This window comes from Dicentrarchus labrax, unplaced genomic scaffold (genome assembly GCF_905237075.1).
Source record: "Dicentrarchus labrax unplaced genomic scaffold, dlabrax2021, whole genome shotgun sequence".
NCBI lineage: Eukaryota > Metazoa > Chordata > Actinopteri > Moronidae > Dicentrarchus > Dicentrarchus labrax.
Genome location: NW_026136722.1, coordinates 13873887 through 13893891, shown reverse-complemented (window position 1 = coordinate 13893891; position 20005 = coordinate 13873887). Strand labels below are relative to the sequence as shown.

The 20005-nt window shown below is 40.2% G+C and overlaps 1 protein-coding gene and 1 long non-coding RNA gene across 2 annotated transcripts; one reads left to right on the top strand and one right to left on the bottom strand.

Moving 5' to 3' along the window:
* Positions 1-9428: 9428 nt before the first annotated feature.
* LOC127356047 (uncharacterized) lies at positions 9429-19556 on the bottom strand. The gene is made up of 5 exons (XR_007881882.1): positions 19521-19556; positions 17741-17936; positions 16544-16718; positions 10611-10746; positions 9429-10443 (listed from the first exon to the last, which is right to left on the bottom strand). It is a non-coding gene; the product is annotated as an uncharacterized LOC127356047 (long non-coding RNA).
* Positions 16045-18434, top strand: hsd17b1 (hydroxysteroid (17-beta) dehydrogenase 1). Its single transcript, XM_051387453.1, has 6 exons — positions 16045-16175; positions 16303-16464; positions 16546-16725; positions 16894-16987; positions 17095-17278; positions 17795-18434. Exons 1-6 carry the CDS (start codon positions 16079-16081, stop codon positions 17948-17950), a joined length of 873 nt encoding a protein of 290 aa, XP_051243413.1. The 5' UTR covers positions 16045-16078; the 3' UTR covers positions 17951-18434.
* Positions 19557-20005: the final 449 nt, after the last annotated feature.

Sequence of the window (20005 nt, the reverse complement as noted above, 5' to 3'; positions counted from 1 at the left end):
TATCACATTATGTGCTATAAAGTTAGCTTTAGTTTTTGAGCTTCGGACAGAACAGACCCCCATAATGTGAAGTGAATGGTTATTTATAATGAATACAGATAAGATAAAAAATTAAACAGGTAATGTTCCTGTATATTTAGGTAAATGGTAATATATATATTTTTTGTTAAGTGTTTATTCTGCTGGATTGAAGGCACATGTGTAATTTCAGCTTGACTAACTTAACTGTAGGCAACATGAAAAAGAGGATGAAGAAGAGGAGCAATGTCTTTTACAAACCATACAAAAATCAAATTCATGCATTTACAAAAAATCTTAACCCTTAACGTTGGCAATGACCCTACTGTCACTTGCCTGTCCTGTACCTAACCATTTCTTTCCCACAGTGGACTAACAATGCACAGCTTCTGCTTTAAATTTAAAATGGCTATAACTGATTTTTTTTTTAGAATAATAACAAAATGAAATGTGAAAACAATTCTACAATGTGAAATTGGGTCGCTTGTAGACGTGAACCTACACCAAGAGTTAGGGTTACATGCATGTATGATATGCACCTCTGATTGCATTTACTTTTCAGCGCACAAGTTACAAATCAGTTAAAAACAATAGCACTTTGACACCATTGGTGCCAAAATCAGCAACTGGAGTAAGGTCAGCCACCTACTAATATTTTCAAAGGGGCAAAACTTATGTGTGTTAATCACATCTGAACAGCTGGTTTTGGTTCATCTCTCCTGACCAGAAAACCAATGGGGAAAAATTGACATGATGTTCAGGATAAATGCAACAGATGGGAAACACTGAGGAAAGACAGAATAAAGCACTGGGAATGCTCGTGTTGACACTGCAGACCGACTGATTGCAGTGGAAAGCTTGAGTGTGAACTGCATATCTTTTTTTTTTTGCCCACAAAAGACATTTTTCCTCTAGTTGCAGCAACTGATTTGTTTTCTCGAAGCTCACGTTGTGTGGGTTGTGCAGAACTGCTGCACAGGAAGACAAGGATGAGGCACATAGAAGATGAAAGCTTGATTCAGGTGTAGATGCAGCAGAGTAGACGTTTTGCCACATCCTGCCTCGTTTTCTGGCAATGTGACCTCCCAGACTGAAGGAATTCATAACTATAGCTGTGCACACGTCTGCTAGACACTGTTTGCATGTAAAGGCAGTGATTGTGGTAAAGCGCTTATTTCCTTCAGGCAAAAGGGAACAAACAGTGTAAACATGTTCAACACAGACAGATTGATTAGTAAGACTTGTGTAAGTGAAGCTATGACAAAAGCTTGCTATGCAGCACTTTATTCATAGAGGATAAAAGGTATTATATCATCTTTTCATTTGTCTTAACAAAGCATAGAATAGAGGCAGCATGTTGATGAGCTCTGTCTCTCAGACTCATGCAAGAACTCTCCAAACAGCTCAACAAAGCTTGTCTAGATTGGCCAAAATAGCTACATGCAGATTTAGATATTACACCACCCTGAAGGCTGTTGGGGTGTGGGCATTAGCAGATGCAGCCAGGCCTAGCAATGGACAGACACACAGCCCAGACAGACCGACTTAGAAACTGAAAGGGCTTTCTCAGCTGTTGTTCTGTCTCTCGGGTCTCCTTCCCCCCTCACAGCCAAATCATTGTTTCATAAATCCAACATGAAGTCTTTCACAGCTCAATTCACTGTACATGCTTTATGCCTACACAATACTGGCATTATTCAGATAATATCAGAAGGGATTAAATATAATTTTAGGTATTTTAAAAGCAGACACCTTCTTGGACCAGATGAAAAACACTGGCCAACACAGTCCTGCACCCGTGGCCATCCATCAAAAGCTTATCTGGCTGGGTTGGTTGCCAAAACAAATTACTGTTGTCTCAGTTGGGGCTTGATGACATGGAAAAATAAAGCTGTAAAAAATAGCAGTTGCAGTCTGACAGTACTAAACATGATTTCCCAGCAAGCCGCGATAAAAATGGTGGCGGGAATTCGGTTTTGATGGTCAGATAAACCTTAAATGACAATCAGCCCCGAGTAGGAAGAATACAAATGCCACAAATGTGATGTAGAGTGATAGAAGGAGACATGCCAGTGGATAGAAGAAGGATGAGAGAAGGAAACAGAGGAAATGGGGAAGCAGAGAAATCCATTTGGAATGTCTGACTCAGGACAGAAATGGAAAAAATGTATTTTAATTGGCAACTGAGCATGGGAGGTAGGAGGAGGTGGGATGGTAAGTATTAAGAAAAGGGGTAGCGTTAGTCTAGCAGACAGAAATTCCAGTGAGAAAAAAAAAAGTCAAGAAACAAAGACAAATTGAAAGGAGTCACAAAGACAAAAGAAAACTTGTGATGCTTTAAAGACAATCCTCTTGTAAAGCCAAACACCCCTAAATTAAGAATGGTAAACAAACCCTTGAACATACACACACAAAATGAATGACTGCAGAGAAATCAGCAACAGTCATTTGCATGCTCTGTGCTGTTTGTTGTTGTGGCAGGCTCTTGCCAAGGGAATTTCCTGATTATTTTTTTAACAGTGGGTTTGTTTCATAAAAGGAAAAATGCTATTGCAGATGACAGACAGATACACGATACCTCTGGGAATAAAATGTTGATAGATTAAAAGTACAAGCTGTACTCCTGCCACTTGAAAATCATGTTTTGTACATAAATCTGCACCATCTGTCAGTGAGCCTACAGTCCACATGAAACAAATCTAACTGGTGCTGCAGGTCACTGCATTTACATCACACTGGGTAACACAGGCCAGTGACTCCAACAGCAGGTAGACGCGGCCATATGTCATCTGAGGCATGGCAGGGGTCAAAGGTCAGCTTGCTACTAATGATTATACCTGCTCAAGCATGCCGCTTCGATTCACTGTGTTTGTTTGCGTAGCCGTGGTGATGGTGCAACAAGCCATACACGCGCGCGCGCACACACACACACACACACACACACACATACTTTCCATCTTCTGACCATTAGCTCGGAAATAGCTAAACATATTTAATGTCCAGTCATATAAAGATTTGCAAAAAAGGAACTCATGACTGCAAATCTAATGAATGCTTGATTTCTCTCCCCCGGCATAATAAAATTGTGTAGGAGGAGAAGTTTGCTTTAAACCATTGCCAAGTAGATCTTTAAAGAGGTTAGTCTCTGCCTTATATCCGTCCCACCACAAGGCCACAAGGGAGAGCTTTGTGGTTTGGCTTTATGGGACTGTCTCAACTTAAAATGAGGTGAAAAATCATAACAGGGCTCGTAAAAAAAAAACAGTAATGGATTTTGTGAGGGAAAAAAATGCACAAAAGGTCACAGGTTTGTATGAGATATCTCAACACTATTTATCAGTGCTTACTCTGCCAGTGTACACCGCGTCCAATAGAGAGAGTGAGCGTGTGTTTGCCAATTGCATGTGTGTGATTTGTGTTTGCCAGTTCCTGTGTAAGTTTGTGTTTGACCACATGTAATCAGCAGGCAGCTTGCTCTGTCACGGTGTGGCCCTTTGTGACTCGCATGAGGGACGAGGTGAGGGGAGGTTTGGGTCAAAGGTCGGACAACGCGGATAATCCTTTTTTGCTGCAACTGTCGCCCTTTAATGGCCATTCTTATTCTTACTGTGAACAGGTGCACTACGAAATTCAGGAGAGAAGTGTTTTGATTTTGTGCTTAAAGGAATAGTTTGACATTTTGTGCATTTACTGGAAACAAGGGGAACAACTAGTAGGGAATGGCTCTGTCTGTAGGTGATAAAATAACTCCAGTAATTTCCCAGAGTCTCCACTGGTTGCCTGGCAACTGCTCAGAGCCAAGAAATAAACAAACGAGACATAACGTGTTAATTAGTCAGCTTTAGACATGCTGGTAGGTGGATTTAGTTGCCATTTGACAGAGCCAGGTTAGCTGTTTCCCCTGTTTCCTATCTTGGCTTAAATCTTATATTTAATGTAATTTTAATATAAAATGTCAAACTTTTTCTTAATCCCTGATGGTGTATAGCTAATTTTTACATTTTATTATTATTATTATTCAACGTTTTTTTCCCCAGTTTTTTTAGGTTGATAATGAGTATGAAGAAGTTGGACTAAATGGACAGCATTCCAACAACTAAACATTTCAGGCTAAAAATCTGCATTTCTTGTCCTGAGGGTGCTTTTAGAGGAAATGCCATTGGGTCATTAAATTCAAAAGGGTTGAAGTACAACAAGGACATTCATCAAGTGTTTGAATGTCAATGTTCCTTTTAGATTATGATATTTCTTGTGTATACGTAGAGAATTTTGCCTCATGGTAGCACTAGGAAATGAGAGTGGGTCACCAAAATCATTAGGAATTATCCAAATTTGTGGAAATCCAACCATAAGGTTTTAAAAAAATCTTGGCCCATATGTTGATCGGGGGCAAACTGTGTCTTGATAGTGGAAGACACACAAAAAATAAAGTTATACAAGCAATAATACCTGTTTTTTCTTACCTGAACTCTCCTGTAAGACTCTGAACCTGATTCACAGCTCAGAAATCTATTTTCTCAACTTCCTGCAAAACCCCAGAAGGGTGAAATAATGATGAGGAGGGTTTTGACCACCACCCTCCTTTTCCACAGAAATCATTCATCCCATTTTGTTATGCGCTGGCTGTGGCCCAGTAGCCTGCTACTGTTTTCCTGTGTTTTGTTCTTATTCACACAAACAAAACCTCAGTAAATCCAGAGGTTGGCTCAAGACCCCCATGAACAAACAAAAATCCGGCTCCCATAATTTTAGATTCAGGTCCCAGTTCTTTTGCTATTACCCTTACAAGACCTCCCAGGGAGACACCTAAGCTTAAGTGTATGCACTCATATGTGTGTGTCTGTGTATGTGTGTGTTTCCGCCAGTTTAGCACTCGAGGACCCCACAGCTATGACTTATGGCTCACGCTGACAGCCAGTTATTCATGCGTCCCTTCAGGCTTCTGTGTTAAAACTGGCATCTATATCAACCCCTCAGCTTTTCAGCTGATCACATCACAAATCAGGCAAGTGACCCACAGTCACCGATGAATCAAACAATTCTCAAATCGCTTTACTCCGAAAATCTAATTTTCCACAGGAAGCTATTTGTTTGGCTGCCTTTTAAAAGAAGTGATCATTTTACACTGCTGTTTTACAAGCCTGCAAAGGATTTTAAGTGTACATGTAACGTTAACTGGTGGCAACTGGCAACAGAATATGTAAAAAGTCAAATGAATTTCCCTTTAAATAATGTGTAAAGAGTTGGAGAGTGTCCAGCCTTCAGTGGTCTGCAGCTCCTTCCTCAGACTGAATGGGAACATAAAACACTCTGGCAGGAATTCAGACTGAGTTAGCCGCCCTTTAGCTCAATGTCTGTGGCCACGCTGAGGCGTGTCCCCGCTTTGATGGGACACCCGGCCCTGACAGGCCCTCCTCTAATTCGAAACCCTGAAACCCCGCAAATAAAGGCAAGGGTTTGTACCATCTGCTAGGCTTTAACATAATCTTCCTAATCAGTTCCAACGATTTGTCTGAAGAACCAGAGTTGGATTTTCATGTTTGGTCACAAAGCTTACACATCTTTCATTCATAGCCTAGTATTTATTATAGACAGGCCCTCTTGTGTTAACAGACACTGAACTGCTCCTTTGTCTCTCTTCCACGTCTATTGAGTAGAGTGTCTGTTGGAGCGGGGGGGGGAGACTATCGTCAAAGTGTGGGATGGGGTTATTTGGTTCTGTGCAACCATTCGCCTCTCTGGCCATAACTCTGAGCTCAGTGAGCATGTTTCTCACACCCCTCACTCCAGCTGGGGGACAGGAAACGACTCTGTGTCTGTGACTGTGGCTATCGAACTGTTGTGTCTCGTGAGCGTTGCGATGGCAATGTGTAGGGACAGCAGGAATGCAGCAGCCAGATGCTGGATCTTGAGGAATCCCCCTGCTGACGCAAAGCCAGGCAATAGGAATCCGCTGCCACATCCCTGTTAAACCAGAGGCAAGACTGAGACTCCAGTGCTAAAGACATGAAAAAATTAATTATTTGGAAACTACAGATCACTTTATTGTTTGACCAAAAAAAAACAACTTCAGGGCCTTGTCTTCTTTTTTATTTTTTACAGCCTTAAGGACATATCACATGTTATGGTTCCAAAAATAACTGTCTAAAATAAGGACAATACTTGTTCAAAGGTTTTATATTTTGCAACAATAGTAGGTTGCATAAAGACTTTACAATCACACACAAGAAAACAAAAAAGTCCCCCATACAAAGGAGAAAAAAAATAACACCCTCGCCAAATCTAGCCTGACATCTCTCTCATGTAAGAGTTTTCCAGCACCTTTGATGTCAGTTCACCTTTGTCCGGAGTATAACGTTAATGAGGAGAACAGCATATGTCCACTGCAGTATGTGATCCGAAGCACTGATCAAAGACCCCAGAGACAGATCGGTCATATGATCTGGCTGAGTCTACTGTGAGACTCAGACACCCAAGACAGTCATGAATTAAATAAACTGCAATGCTCACAAGGATGAGGCCCGGACGTTTGTTTCCACATTACTTTTACGCACTCAAACTCCGAGAAAAATAAAGATGAACATGTCTAAAAAAACAATCTTTTGTCATAATTTTGGTCAGTGCAAGTATTACATCCTGATATCAGCTGAAGTACAAGGTAGTGTCAAATTTCTTAGGTCCACCATAACTTTGTCTTTGTTAACATTAACTTCAAAGTTAATGTCTTATTTTAACATGATGTTAAATTGATATTGCAAGTAATCAGTCATGTCTGCAGTTAAAAACACTGGTCAATTATTAATAAAGGGTCAGATCTTTATCATTTTGTAATATAGTTCAATTTGGAGACTCTTAGTGGTGAAAAGTGACTAAGTGCATTTATTTAATACTGTACTTAAAGGACCAGTGTGTAGGATTTAGTGGCATCTAACAGGGAAGATTGCAACCAAATGAATACCGCTTGCCTTCCAAGTGTGTAGAAACTACAGTGGCCACAAAACACGAGAGGCCTTTCTAGAGCCAGTGTTTGATTTGTCCATTCCAGGCTACTGCAGAAACATGGCAGTTCAACATGGTGGAAAAATGTATCATTCCAAGGTAACAAAAACACAATGATTCTTATTTTCAGGTTGTTATACACTAATTAAATGATACCTATGACTATTATAGTCCATTAGATGCCAATAGATCCTCGTAGAGGTTACAAACTGGACCTTTAAGTACAGTTATGAGGTACTCATACTTTACTTGAGTATTTCCCTTTTCTGCTGCTTCATTGTTCAACTCCACTACATTTCAGAGAGACAGAGTTTCACTCCATTACATTAAACTGAAAGATGTACTAATTACTTACTTTTCAGAGTGAGATTTCACATAAAAACATATGAGCTTAATACAACATGTTAAAGTTGTTAAAGTTGTTAAACCAGTGGTTTTTGGCTTGTGATCATTTACAGTGAAATCTGTGCCTGGTTGGGGCCTCTTGTTTTGTTTCAGATATCTATGTGTCAGTAAAGAAAAAAGAGATTTCCTGCATGATTTCATTCAAATTACTGCTTAAATTATCCAACTTAAACTTATCTTGTGACTTTTCAAACTTATCTTGTGACCTTTCTGCAGTTTTTTTTCCAGAAAGTTAGCGGTCAAACTGTGGACTTTGTGATGGAAATGATAATCTATAAAAAGATGTAAATTATTTGTTAATAAAGCTGTTAACTATGCAACTTATAAACCCTTTCTAAAGTATACCTTAAACAGTGATACCTGGGTTTCTATACAAGAGGACACCTAAGCTCACACAACGGTGTTAACTGACAGAAGTTATTCAGTTTATTGTAAGTGAAAGGGTGTGGACGGCATGGACGCCACCCAAAGTAATCCTGTCACCATCCTGAAATGCGCCGTAAACAAGGAAGGAATGTGAAGGTGAGTTCATAACAGCTTAATGAACAGAAACTAAGAGGAGGTGGAATGTTACTGAGAGTCAAACTGGCTCTTCAGCTCAGTATGATGCCCAAATTAGGCTGTAATGCCATGGCATTCCCCTCATGCCCATCATGAAGATTGCCATGCATGTCACTACGAGAATTCAACTCGATTCTTGGCTTAGATAAGTCTCGGAAAAACCATCTTATTTAACCGACAGCTAATAATCATGCGTTTGGGCTTCTCTCTTCCTCCTCCTCCTCCTCCTCCTCCTGGTACGTTATCTGCTCCCTCCACAGAAGTCTGCTTTCTAAACCCAAATTATAGGCCAACAAGTTCTTATGTAATAATTACTGAGTATGATAAATCGTCAGCAAAAATGTTCGCCCCAGATACAGCCGAGTGATCTGCTTATGTTGGCGGACTTCTTCAGGATCATGCAGCTCAGCACGTTTCCTGTATTGACCTTTGCCCTGTCGTCTCACAACTGCAAGACGGCTTCAATTGCCGTTTACCACAAAGGATGACTGAGAAATTCCCCAACGTGTCACAGTGACCCTTTCTATCTCTGTCGAAATGTACCTTAGCCTTTAACTCTCCCTCTTATCACTTTAAAAGACAACGGCACTGCAGCATGCACAGAATATGAGTGCAAGAGGAGGAAGACGGGAATTTGTGATCGACATTAGCAATGAAATGAAGGGTCAGTGACATGACAAAATAGGGAGTGACATGTGATAGGCACGTAGCACCATTTACTGTACAGTGAGCACAACCACTTAAGGGATTTGGCTCCCGGTCTTGGCCATTTTATGTGAAGGAAATGATGTTGAGAGGTGATAAGACCCAGATGGTCCTTGGGAATGTTTGGTATCTGCATCCTTAGCTCAGACTGGGAGGTTGTGTAGAAACAGTACATTTACATAATTCTTATTATTTAGATTAAAAAAAGATATAATAAATAACTGTCTCTGGCGCTAGGGAGCCAAAAAGTGTTTAAGAGGCATTCTCTTTTTTATTATTTGCTTTTTTTATGTGGAATTATGGTATTTGACTCTGACCTGTGCCTCTTTTGATCTGATTTTGGAATGTCCCTGAAACAACTAATCATAAGTTACATACCAGAACAAGTGAGGCTGTAGTAATAAAAGTATTGAGCTGAGCAAAGGGGAATTTTATTGCTTATGAATTCAACATTTAATTTGTAAGAGGAAGATTTATGTTATTTCTTTTTTCTGAAGTGGTCAGAATAACTGAATAGAGAAACTGTAATCTCCTGTAACTACTTAAACAATAACCAATGTGCAGTAATACAGCAGACATCTGGGCATTTGCATAATATAGGTGACTTCTCACTGTAAACCACCAGTTCTAAACATAGATTCATTGAAATTTACAGGCATTACAGAAGGAAGTGGAGCAGAAAAATAACAAACAACACATTGCAGACATCTTACCCAGATACTCTAAGAAAAGATACCATGTGGAGTTTTGTCTTAGTTTTTATTGCAGGGCAAGGGAATCTCTGTTTCAATTCAAATGTTGCATGGGAAAAACCGTTGAGGAATTAACCAATGAGAATACCACAGTGTTGGAAAAAAACAAAACATAATGACAAACCAGAACAGGTATGTTAGAAATGAAAACTGGTGACATTTCTTTCTATTCAGGCTTGTGAGAGAAGTATTTGTTGAGGTAATGACAAGGATTAACCTCAACTGTGAGAGTGTGGGACGCGCTGGGCCTGTGCCGAGAACAGACGACAAAGGGTGCAGAGGAAATATGATCTTCTAAACGCGTCAATTAGAGAACAGGGGAAGAAAATGTGCTCAAGATGTTAGGCATTCAGCAGGTTTACATGCCACAGGTGTAAGAGTTTATGTCATTGTGTTCTTGGCTCCTGGGAACTGAAAGTCGAGTTGGCGATTATGCAACTGGGCTGGTAAAATGGGCTGAGTTCACTGACAGACTATCTGCCAAGGTATCACTGTAGCTTCCCTTTTACAGCAAGCTTATGCAAGCTAATAAAATAGGTGGGGTATCCTCGACAAGCAGAAAACAAAAGAAAATGGCAACAATGCAGACGCTAAGACAAATGTCAGGATAAGACTTCATTATTCAGGTCTAGGCGCTGCATAACTCAACTGCAGAGCACGTTCATTTCTTTTGTGTGAACTGTATGCATTTGATACCCAGAGGAAGTGGGGTTGGTAAGCATTTGCACATGAGAACACAGGAAAGAGCTTAGGAAAGAGAGGAAGGGTTTACATATGACTGCGAAATGCAAATATAATATGTTCGCAGTTTCTTAAAAAAGGGTGTGTAATGTGTGGCGTTTATGTTTGTGGGAAGTCTTGCCACACTACTCTCATGCATACTAACACAATGTATCATGTTATGTCTACACACTTAGTTACAGTGTGTCCAGACCCAGCTGTAAACAGAGGGTATCCAGGTAACCAGGTGGTGGGTGGAGGGCGTCACTGATTTCATCAGTGTCTGTGGGAAGGCAAGAAGGCACAGGGAGAAGCATTATTTAGAAATGATTCAGATAAAATGAGAGAAAGAGAGTGAGGGGCTCAAAGAGAAAGAAGAAGTAGATGTTCTGGCGTGAGAACTGGGCTGAGTGAGAGTTGTAGTGCTAAAACATGCCTGCATTTACTTACTTTATATGATATTGGGTAAATACCAGCATGGCTGAGTCACTTGCCATGCCCTGACACACCACCCATCCCTTCACTTCACCACATCATAGGTGAGGTACTGATGCATGGAGTGCCTGGCATTCTCCGCCTCCTGCACCTGGAGCAAAGACAGACAGCCAAGAAACGAAAGATAAAACACTGGAATGCGTGCTACTGGAAAGTTTCACAGAAAAATATAAATAAAATACAAATACAGCCATTTTATTATTCATTTTTTTTGGTTTAATGTTTAGAGTTAGCACATTTGTCTTTCTGTGCTTTAGATTCAACCACTGACCCGTTGAAGCTACTCAATCCAACCGTAGTCGTCTGCTGTCTCCAACTGTATTTTCCCAGCCAGACCATGGACTTGACCCCTCAACCCTCCACTGATGAGATCTGCTCTTACACAGACAACATTTTCTTGTGTATGTTATCTAACGAGCTGGATCTTGCCTCTGATACATATTTCAGATACGTTTGTGCCTGTCGACTGAACAAAAGTCACATGATGGTGCAGCTGCAGGAGGTATGCATACACGCTGAAACTGTCCTGTTTTGACCTCCAGCTTAAACCTTGACTAAGACAGTGCTCTGAGCTAAATAAAGGTCGGGTATAGTCAGGTCAGACTCAAGTGCCTGAAGGCCAAGAAAATAGCAGGAACAGGATGTCCTCAATGTATTAGAGAGAAAGAATGCCTTGAGTGGTTGATTCAAGACTGAGGGGACATTTCCCATGACACAATCCCCGCCATTTCCTCTCTGAGGTTTTGTACACAAACTGGTCCAGCGGAATGCAAAACCGGCAGGTCAGGCAGTGGCCCTGAGGGTTACTCATGACGTAAAGTCTCATGTCCAGCAGGCAACCATAACCCCTGCATCATCCAGTCTCAAAACCTCTGGGAACATATACACATATAAAATATGATGCCCTAATCCCTTCTCATGACAAGACCTGAGTGACCCTTGACCTTGCTCTGGGATGGAAGTTTGGCCACACCCCTCCCTTGGGCCCACAGCAGGACTGTAATGTTCTTGCACTTAAAATATGACTAAATGTTTGTTTCTCTCTGTCTTGGTCTTGCACCGACTTTCTCATGAATAACGCTTTCAGACAGATTGCATTTCTCTCTTTCTAAAGAATATAACTAACAATTCTAAAGCTATCAGGCAGGACTAAATCTTTATGATAGTTAAGTTTGAGCTTTTTATACTGTAATAATTTCAGGAAATTCTATTCTGTAGATTAGACATTTGAAAAGTGCTGATTCTGCCCCTGTATGTATACGTGTGTTCAAAACCATTCATACTTTCCGTCCTCTCTTCTTTCAGCCATGATGATTTTACCAGAGAGGAGCGAGCCGCACTCCCTCTATATTACCATGTGAAAAATGCATCGTGGATTTCTCAGGCTCTCTCTTTACCCTTTATTGAAGTAAGCCTGCCATACGTCGTCAGAACTGATCTATTAGTCGGAGCCACATCTCTCGTCAGTCAGCAGTTTATAAGCAGGCCTATAAAGTTATAGCTCCTTGGTTTGGGTTTTTATCGTCCTGGACTACATTCTCAGTGGAGGGAATTCTTTCGATCTCTCGCTCCATTCCCAGTTGTCCTGTAGGCTGGGATGGGTTTCACAGAACAGGGGATACTTTCTATTTTTATCACAGATGCCTGCAACATCTAATATAAGAGCACTATGTCCAACTACAACGCACAAGCAAGAAACCCCTCTCAAACATTGACAGTTTACTTTGGACATTTCCTTTACCAGTGAGCAAAGAGCTGTGCATGCATACAGTAGTGAAATAGAAGCAACTCTGGAGAGACACCAAAACTAACATGTCTCCGGGCAGAACATTTTATAAGTAAGAGAGTTGAAAGGCTGCAGACTTTGATGAATTATTTGAGCCAGATTTGAAGAAAAGGATATGGATCAAATGTATCCACTGTGTGTTGAGAAGAGAGGCAGTTAAAGGTCACAGACACAGTAACTTTATATCATTAGATGTAGACGCGTAGTTATAATAATAAAATCCATCAAGTCTACACAAAAGCAGGCAAACTGTGGTTTTACAAATGAAACAAAACCTCTTAGACAGGTAGAGATGAATTCATTTGATATCAGATGGAAACGCCAGTACGAACTTATTGGAATGGAGACAAAATATAAATATGTCACACTTCAGTCTTCAAAGGGATGTCCTTATTGTTATCTGCAGCCTTTGTCAGCAGTTATGTAAAGTAAAATAGATTGTATGAATTGTAACCATATATCCATTCTCATAATGCAAATGCTTTCAGTTATCTAGGAACCATTACCTAGCCTAGCTTAAAGTTTCTCTTTGTTTTCAGCTCAGCTATGTGGGTGTCATATAACTGACTCAACATGTAGAAATATATTTTACATCAAAACAAACAATCAACAATCAATGTAATTTATGTACGTTTTGAGAATTGTGCCTCATTTATGTTCAGCAACATATTACAAGATGATGCAGTACTGTCACCACAGTTAATAGTTGTTACTTTAAAGCTTGTGTTAGGCAAAGCTGTCTGTCTGCCTTCCTGCTGCTCAGGCAAAGGTTTTGCTCCAGACATGAAGAACATGACAAAAGTCAAAATAAGGCTTTATTTTTATGTAAAGTATTGATCAAATGGATCCCTTTCTTATTCTTCATACCGGGTGATGGAAACCCCACTTTGGCTGGTATAGGCTGATCACAAGAATGACAGTGTTTTATGAGATTAAGAAAAAGCTTCAAAAGTGCATTGAACTGTTTTATCCTTCACCTGTATAGTGAGGAAACTCTGAGAAATGAAAGATCTGCATGATTAAGTTCATCTGAAACGCCCTCAGTAAAATGTAGCCTCAGTTAACCTGCTATAGCGTGACATTTCAGCTTCACCACATCCATCACTTCAGCTGTTTCACTTCTGCTCATCACTCTCACATGGGACATCCTGTCGAGCACATCTGCTTCTGAAGCCACTCACGGTGTATTTACAAACCTTGTATTGTGTCTGCACCATGCACTGATTCCATGCGTTTGCCCTGGAATAGCACAGCTCAATGTGACTCACTTTGTCTCGTCCTCCATGGGGTGAGCAGAATCCATGACTGCTCTGTTTCATGCATTTCCCCCTTGAGCACGAGGCCGGCCTGCAGCCTACACCACTTCCAACAAACACTTTACTTTTCTCCCCAAATTGTCACAAAGACACACAGCTGTGCACGTGGGTTGCCCTTGCTCTTTCCCTGAGCAACTATCTTCAGAAATCTGTTTACTCTCAGTGCTGTGGGCCAATCTTGTCGAGGAGGAGTTTTAAAGGCTTTTCCAGACCACTGTGCACCTCCACTCGACCTTCTCTTGTTAATTACTGGGCCACAGGGAGACTCCAGGCCACGTGCAGCAGGAAGCTGCCCAACTGCACCATGGACCGTAGACTGTTCCAATGCTGTCAGGATGGATTTAGAGACAACTAATGGATGAAGTGCAGCCCAGCTTCACTGTGTATTGAATTTTCTACTGGCATTTGCTTTCTCACTCAACTTTTGCACACAGTAGCAACTTGGGTGTGCTTCAGCGCCTCTCCTACAAGAACAATAACATGCATACATGTTTTTGTATTCAAGCTTCCTATCCCTGAACAAGCATTAAACAAAAAATAATGAATGCATGCATACTGTATACTATAAAAAGAGCTAAAACTCACTAATGTCTGAGGTCAGGCAGTTTGAGGTTTTTAACAATGCCAGGGAGTCGTAGATATTTGAAAGAGGTTCAAGGCCTGCTGTTATCTGTCCTACAGACTCTGGGACAGCAGCCAAGCTGATGCCATCTCAAGGAGAGGAACGCAACAAAATGGCAGGAAATTCCTACTTGGTTTGCTCCCATCAGCAGAAGAAATTCTTTCGAATCAAGCTGCTGAAATGTTGCATAAATATGGTGAATGGTCAGAAACTCTGTAGGAGAAAGCACATGAGATGGTAACTAAATGCAGAAAAGTAGAAACAAGGCAAAAAATGGAGGAGGAGAACCATGACACATTACACTGAAGCAGCAGAATGACTTTAAGAGGTATTTTAACAGAGAAAAAGTCAAATTTCATGTTGCATGTTTTATTCTGTATATGACATTGCACTTATTTTCCTTAAGAATTCACCCAAACCCAGCACCATGCCCAGTGTTTCTTGACAGCTTATTATGGTGGATGTTCATAATTACTAGGCTTTACTCAAACGCTGATAGATGAATGGTCCATATCTGAGGATTTGTCGCCACCTAGTGTAAACTCACTAAATGACGCCTCGTAATCACAACATATTTTCCACTTGCTCAGAACTTGCATGATGGATTACTTGTACTGAATAATAGACACTGGGCTGTACATGGGCTTCGGTTGGAATGTCTTGCTTTAAAATGGGCCAAGTTTCCCCTTAGTTTCCTCAGTGCGACTGCATTTCATTTTGTGCAATGCCTTTTTTTGACATGCTTAAACACTTAAAACACTTAAAACACTTTACAGATTCACAGAGTCAAGACTTATTAAGATTAATTTAGACATAAAAAATTAATTAGTTCAGCCCTTGAGTCTAATCTTGGGAACAGTAAGTGTGAGGAAAATAATCTTAACTCAAAGGTCCACTTTCTAGTCTTATCAAAGCTTTCAACAGCCGATGAGATGTGATTAAAAGCATATGTACACATTTGAATTTAGATGACTTTCTTACATATTTAAAGAATATTTTAGACTCTGCTGGATGGTTTATCTTTATAAACCTGAATCCTAAAACCTAAAATAACAATTTCCCTAAACACAAGCCTGGGAAAAGTCTCCAAATCAAAGACCTTATAAGAACAACATGACTGCGACTTCCCTCCTACTGTAAATCCCTCCAATCAATTGTTCTCTATTCTGGCTATTGCCAGCCTTATTGTCTTGATGCGGTCAAAGGAGCAGCCAGAAATTTGTGTAGACTTTATACATGGTGTGATTGAGGACTGATATTATGATGTTTTGCTGGATAGGATAAAGTGGTATATTTTCTGAGAATTATTATTATTCTCAAAAGCTACATTGTATTCAAAATTTGGATACAACCTCACAGACGTCACAGAAAGTCTAGTATATACACCTCAAGAAATATAATATTTAATTTGCACTTGTATCCTTGATACTTTATGTCACTGGTCATATAAACAAGCCCCTCATGAAGGCAGAAATGTTTCCCATGTCTCAACAGAAAAAAAATAAACTACACTTGCAAGGACATGAGAAAAAAAATAGAAGACAGCAGGTGCCTGATAAGAGAAAAATGTTTAGGATTAAACTGGCCTTGTGATAGCGAATGACGTAAAAACTCTGAGAAGCGTTTTGACATGCCTACATCTTATCCTCTTGGCTCCAGCTGCTCTCTGTTGAAGCAGAACATTAGAGAGGCAGGCTCCATGGACAAGAAGGTGGTGCTGATCACGGGATGCTCCTCGGGAATCGGTCTTAGTCTGGCTGTCCGGCTAGCCTCTGACCCCAACAAAAAATTTAAAGGTAACCAAGACTGAACAGTATGTAATGCTGTGCTGTATGCGCTGTATGTGATGCTGTGAGTCCAATGTATGTTTCCCTTTTTTACATCTGTATCAAAACATGCCACTAAGTTCTGCTTTCTGTTTAGTCTATGCGACGATGAGAAACCTGGCCAAGAAGGAGCGTCTCTTAGAGTGTGTGAAAGGCCTGCACAAGGATACCTTGGACATACTCCAAATGGACGTGACGAGCCGGCAGTCCATTCTGGATGCGAGAGACAGGGTTGTGGAGAATCGAGTGGACATTCTGGGTATGCTCTTGTGTCAGTGTGTTCTGATTAAGACAGTAGTTTGTGTGTGTTTACATGGGATTATATCCTCACTACTTACAGTGTGCAATGCTGGTGTGGGTTTGATGGGTCCACTGGAGGTCCAGTCCTTGGACTCAATGAGGCAGATTCTGGAGGTCAACCTCCTTGGTACCATTCAGACCATCCAGGCTTTCCTACCGGACATGAAGGCTCAGGGCAAGGGCCGCGTTCTGGTCACTGGCAGCACTGGAGGGCTACACGGTGAGACAAGGAAAAGGTCGAGGAATTACTGAATGTCAGCAATGTTACGCATGTGCAGTTCCTGTCATGATTTGATAGAAATTGCAAAAAAGAAAATGATGTTGATGCTTGCTGCCATGCATGAAATTGCCAAAATAACCCATCTTTGTGCTCCATGCTCTCTTACAGGTCTCCCTTTTAATGAGGTGTACTGTGCCAGCAAATTTGCAATAGAGGGAGCATGTGAGAGTTTGGCTGTCCTCCTGCAACACTTCAATATCCAGTGAGTTTTAAAGTTACCGGCATCTTGTTTCTGCTCATCTAATCTAATGTCTATTAACTGTAAATGTTAATTAGGAGACACTATTGACTTGATGCTCCATCCTGCAGTGTGAGTCTCATTGAGTGTGGTCCAGTCAACACTGACTTCCTGGTTAACCTGCAGAAGACAGAGCTCGGGGATGAGTCTCTGCAACTGGTTGATACCCACACACTCAGCCTCTATGAAAAATACCTGCAGCACTGTGGCTCCGTTTTCCAAAACGCAGCACAGGACACTGAGGATATTGTAAAGGTATGTATAAAGTAGGTCATAACTGCATTAGTATCAATGATGCTGGTGGATACAGTTAATATTCGAAATGAGGGTTAATCAATTTGTGTTTAAAGGCTGACATTTCTTTTTATTAAAGCTAATTGTACAGCATTTGATCTAAATATCAACACATAATCCCAAATAAGTAGATTTTCACTTTCTGCATTTTCTCTAAAATGTTTTTAGTGTGGAAAAGAAAATTAAATGTCCCCTGGACACATGAAACCATTCAGACTAAACAGTTTGACACCACAGTGAAACATTTACTTTAGTCTGCTATCTAAAAATAAAATAAATAAAATAATGTTCACCAGCTATGGAAAGGGAGGAGCCTCTATCATACTGGAGACAGGTCACACATGACTTTGAACTCCTCCTTTATGGACTGTATTATTCCACATTTGCATGAGACAGTGGTGGAATGTAACTAAGCACATTTACCTTTCAGGTGAATTAATAACTTCTTCTGCTGTGGTGTTTGTTGTTGTCTCCAAGGTATTTCTGGATGCCATCCAGTCACCCAGCCCTGCATTCAGATACTTCACCAGCGGTGTCATGCCACCTCTCACCAAACTGAAGATCACAGAACCAGATGGCTCGCGGTACATCAGTGCGATGAGCAAAATCATTTTCTCTGCTGAGGAACAATAATTTCGTACATGCCTTATTTCCAACCAGGCCATTACTTCATGTGCAGACTTGCCCTTCTTTTACTTTATGTGCAGAGGTTAATATTGTTTTCCTTCATTATTGATTTGTGCTATAAAGTTGGCGCTCTCTGACTCACCGTGGTTGCTCAACTGGAAAGGGCAGTAAGTTCAGAGTTTTGTGAGTAGAGTTCCCAGAGTCCATGCTTCTATTTTTGTATGTCTCTTATCAAAAGTTAGATTCCTTATCGCAATATAAAATTATAAACATAAAAATAGACTTTCTGGTTGGTGGAGAAATATTTTATAAGGATTATGTTTTGAGCGATACAACAGGTTTTACATTCCTGTTGTTTTATAGTGTTCTTGTTTGGCATATTTTCACTGGGCTTGGTGTGCTACTGAACAGGTTTTTAACCACACTGTTAAAGTGAAAATACTCTAAGAATGTTCTTTTGTTATTATTTTACATGAGTTAATGATATTATATGCTGTATTTCTTTATTAGTATTTGCTGTATCGCCTGCCTTAAAATGCCCCTTGAGGGATTAATGAATAAAGCATTTGAATTTAAAGTAAAATGACTTTTACAGATAATATCTGGTAAACACTCACTGCAGATTGTATTTCACATGTGTACCAGAATTACTCTATATTACTATACAGCATATTTGTTCCTGTAAATATGTATTTATGGTAACTATACTATGTGAAGCTAATTAATAATCAGGGGGACAATATTTTGTTGATGTGGATCAAGCTTTTTATCTAAAAAAAACAAGATAGGGAAAATCCAACAGCTTAGTCTGGAAATATCCTTTTACCTATGAGTGGATTCCCTGTCTGTCCTCTGAAGTCTTTATTGGAGACATTTACTTGCTTTAGGCAAATTATCTTGTATGTTTGGCATTGGGTGACATATATCTAGACACAGTTAGATTTATGATTGATGTAGAATGATTAATACATCTGTTAAAAAGCAAGTGAACTGAAAACTGAAGACTTCATGACACCAGTGTAGTGCAGTTTGGCAGGTTTGGTCCTGAGACGACAAATTGCATAAACAGAAAAAGAAAACCTTGAGTACCTTTCTATTTCAAATAGAAGTCTAAAAGAGGAAGAGGAGAAGGCAGTTTAATTGCCTCAGCTGGGCTTTTGAATCACCGAACTGTATAAAGTTCAGGGATGAAAGACTCATTGAGGGCCAGCTGGAACAGCATCCATCCCTTGTGTCATTTTTGGATCAGGCTGATGCTTTTAAGCCTGTGTGTTCTTATATAAGCTGAGGCAGGTTAGCTTGTCTGTGCACCTACAAGTTACGTTTCCGGCCTATCTTTGAAAGGATGTTCTTTAATTCCTCCCTGATCAAGTGCCCTAATTCCAGGCTGAAGGTCCTGTAATAGACAGTCACCTAACACAGCAGCACTTAGAGGTGTCAGTATAATGAGAGTTAGGTAATAGCTGGTTGTAAAATGTGTTAAAATCAAATGTAGTTTTCCTACTGTGTTAATTTAAACATTTTGGTCTGTGTATTAGAATGCTGATCTTCTACAAACAACATTTTATTTGATTACCTTTATTCCTTTGTAGCACCAAAGTCCAGGTGTCTCACATGGACAGCATGTGATTCACTTGTTCACTAGCCACACACACACACACACACACACACACACACACACACACACACACACACACATTTAGACTTTGATTTGCTCCTAGAAACCTTTCAAAATCCTGTGAACTTGTGACTCACATGTGCCAAATATTGGGGTATTTTTAGATGGCAAGAGAGAAAATACCAATTCTGTGCATGAGTAAATACTTCAAACACTTTTAAAGTGAACTCCCATTTTATGAAGTGTTTTATCTAAAGCTCTGATATTGGCATTATGCATCTCATAATAACAATACAACTTAGCTTTCATACCTGCAGCTCCACTGAGGACTGATAGTGTCCAAGACATGTTATTCAATTAAAAGATACAAGTTGTAAAACAGTCGAACTGGACAAATTTAGTCAGTAAAAGTCTTCTGAATATCTTTAGTTGGTTATCTTGTT

What these genes read in the sequence shown, in the direction of transcription:
- hsd17b1 (XM_051387453.1), top strand. Translation starts at nt 16,079, where the DNA reads ATGGACAAGAAGGTGGTGCTGATCACGGGATGCTCCTCGGGAATCGGT. An exon ending in GAATCGAGTGGACATTCTGG is followed by an intron (nt 16,465 to 16,545) that starts GTATGCTCTTGT and finishes CACTACTTACAG; the next exon opens with TGTGCAATGCTGGTGTGGGT. An exon ending in ACACTGAGGATATTGTAAAG is followed by an intron (nt 17,279 to 17,794) that starts GTATGTATAAAG and finishes GTTGTCTCCAAG; the next exon opens with GTATTTCTGGATGCCATCCA.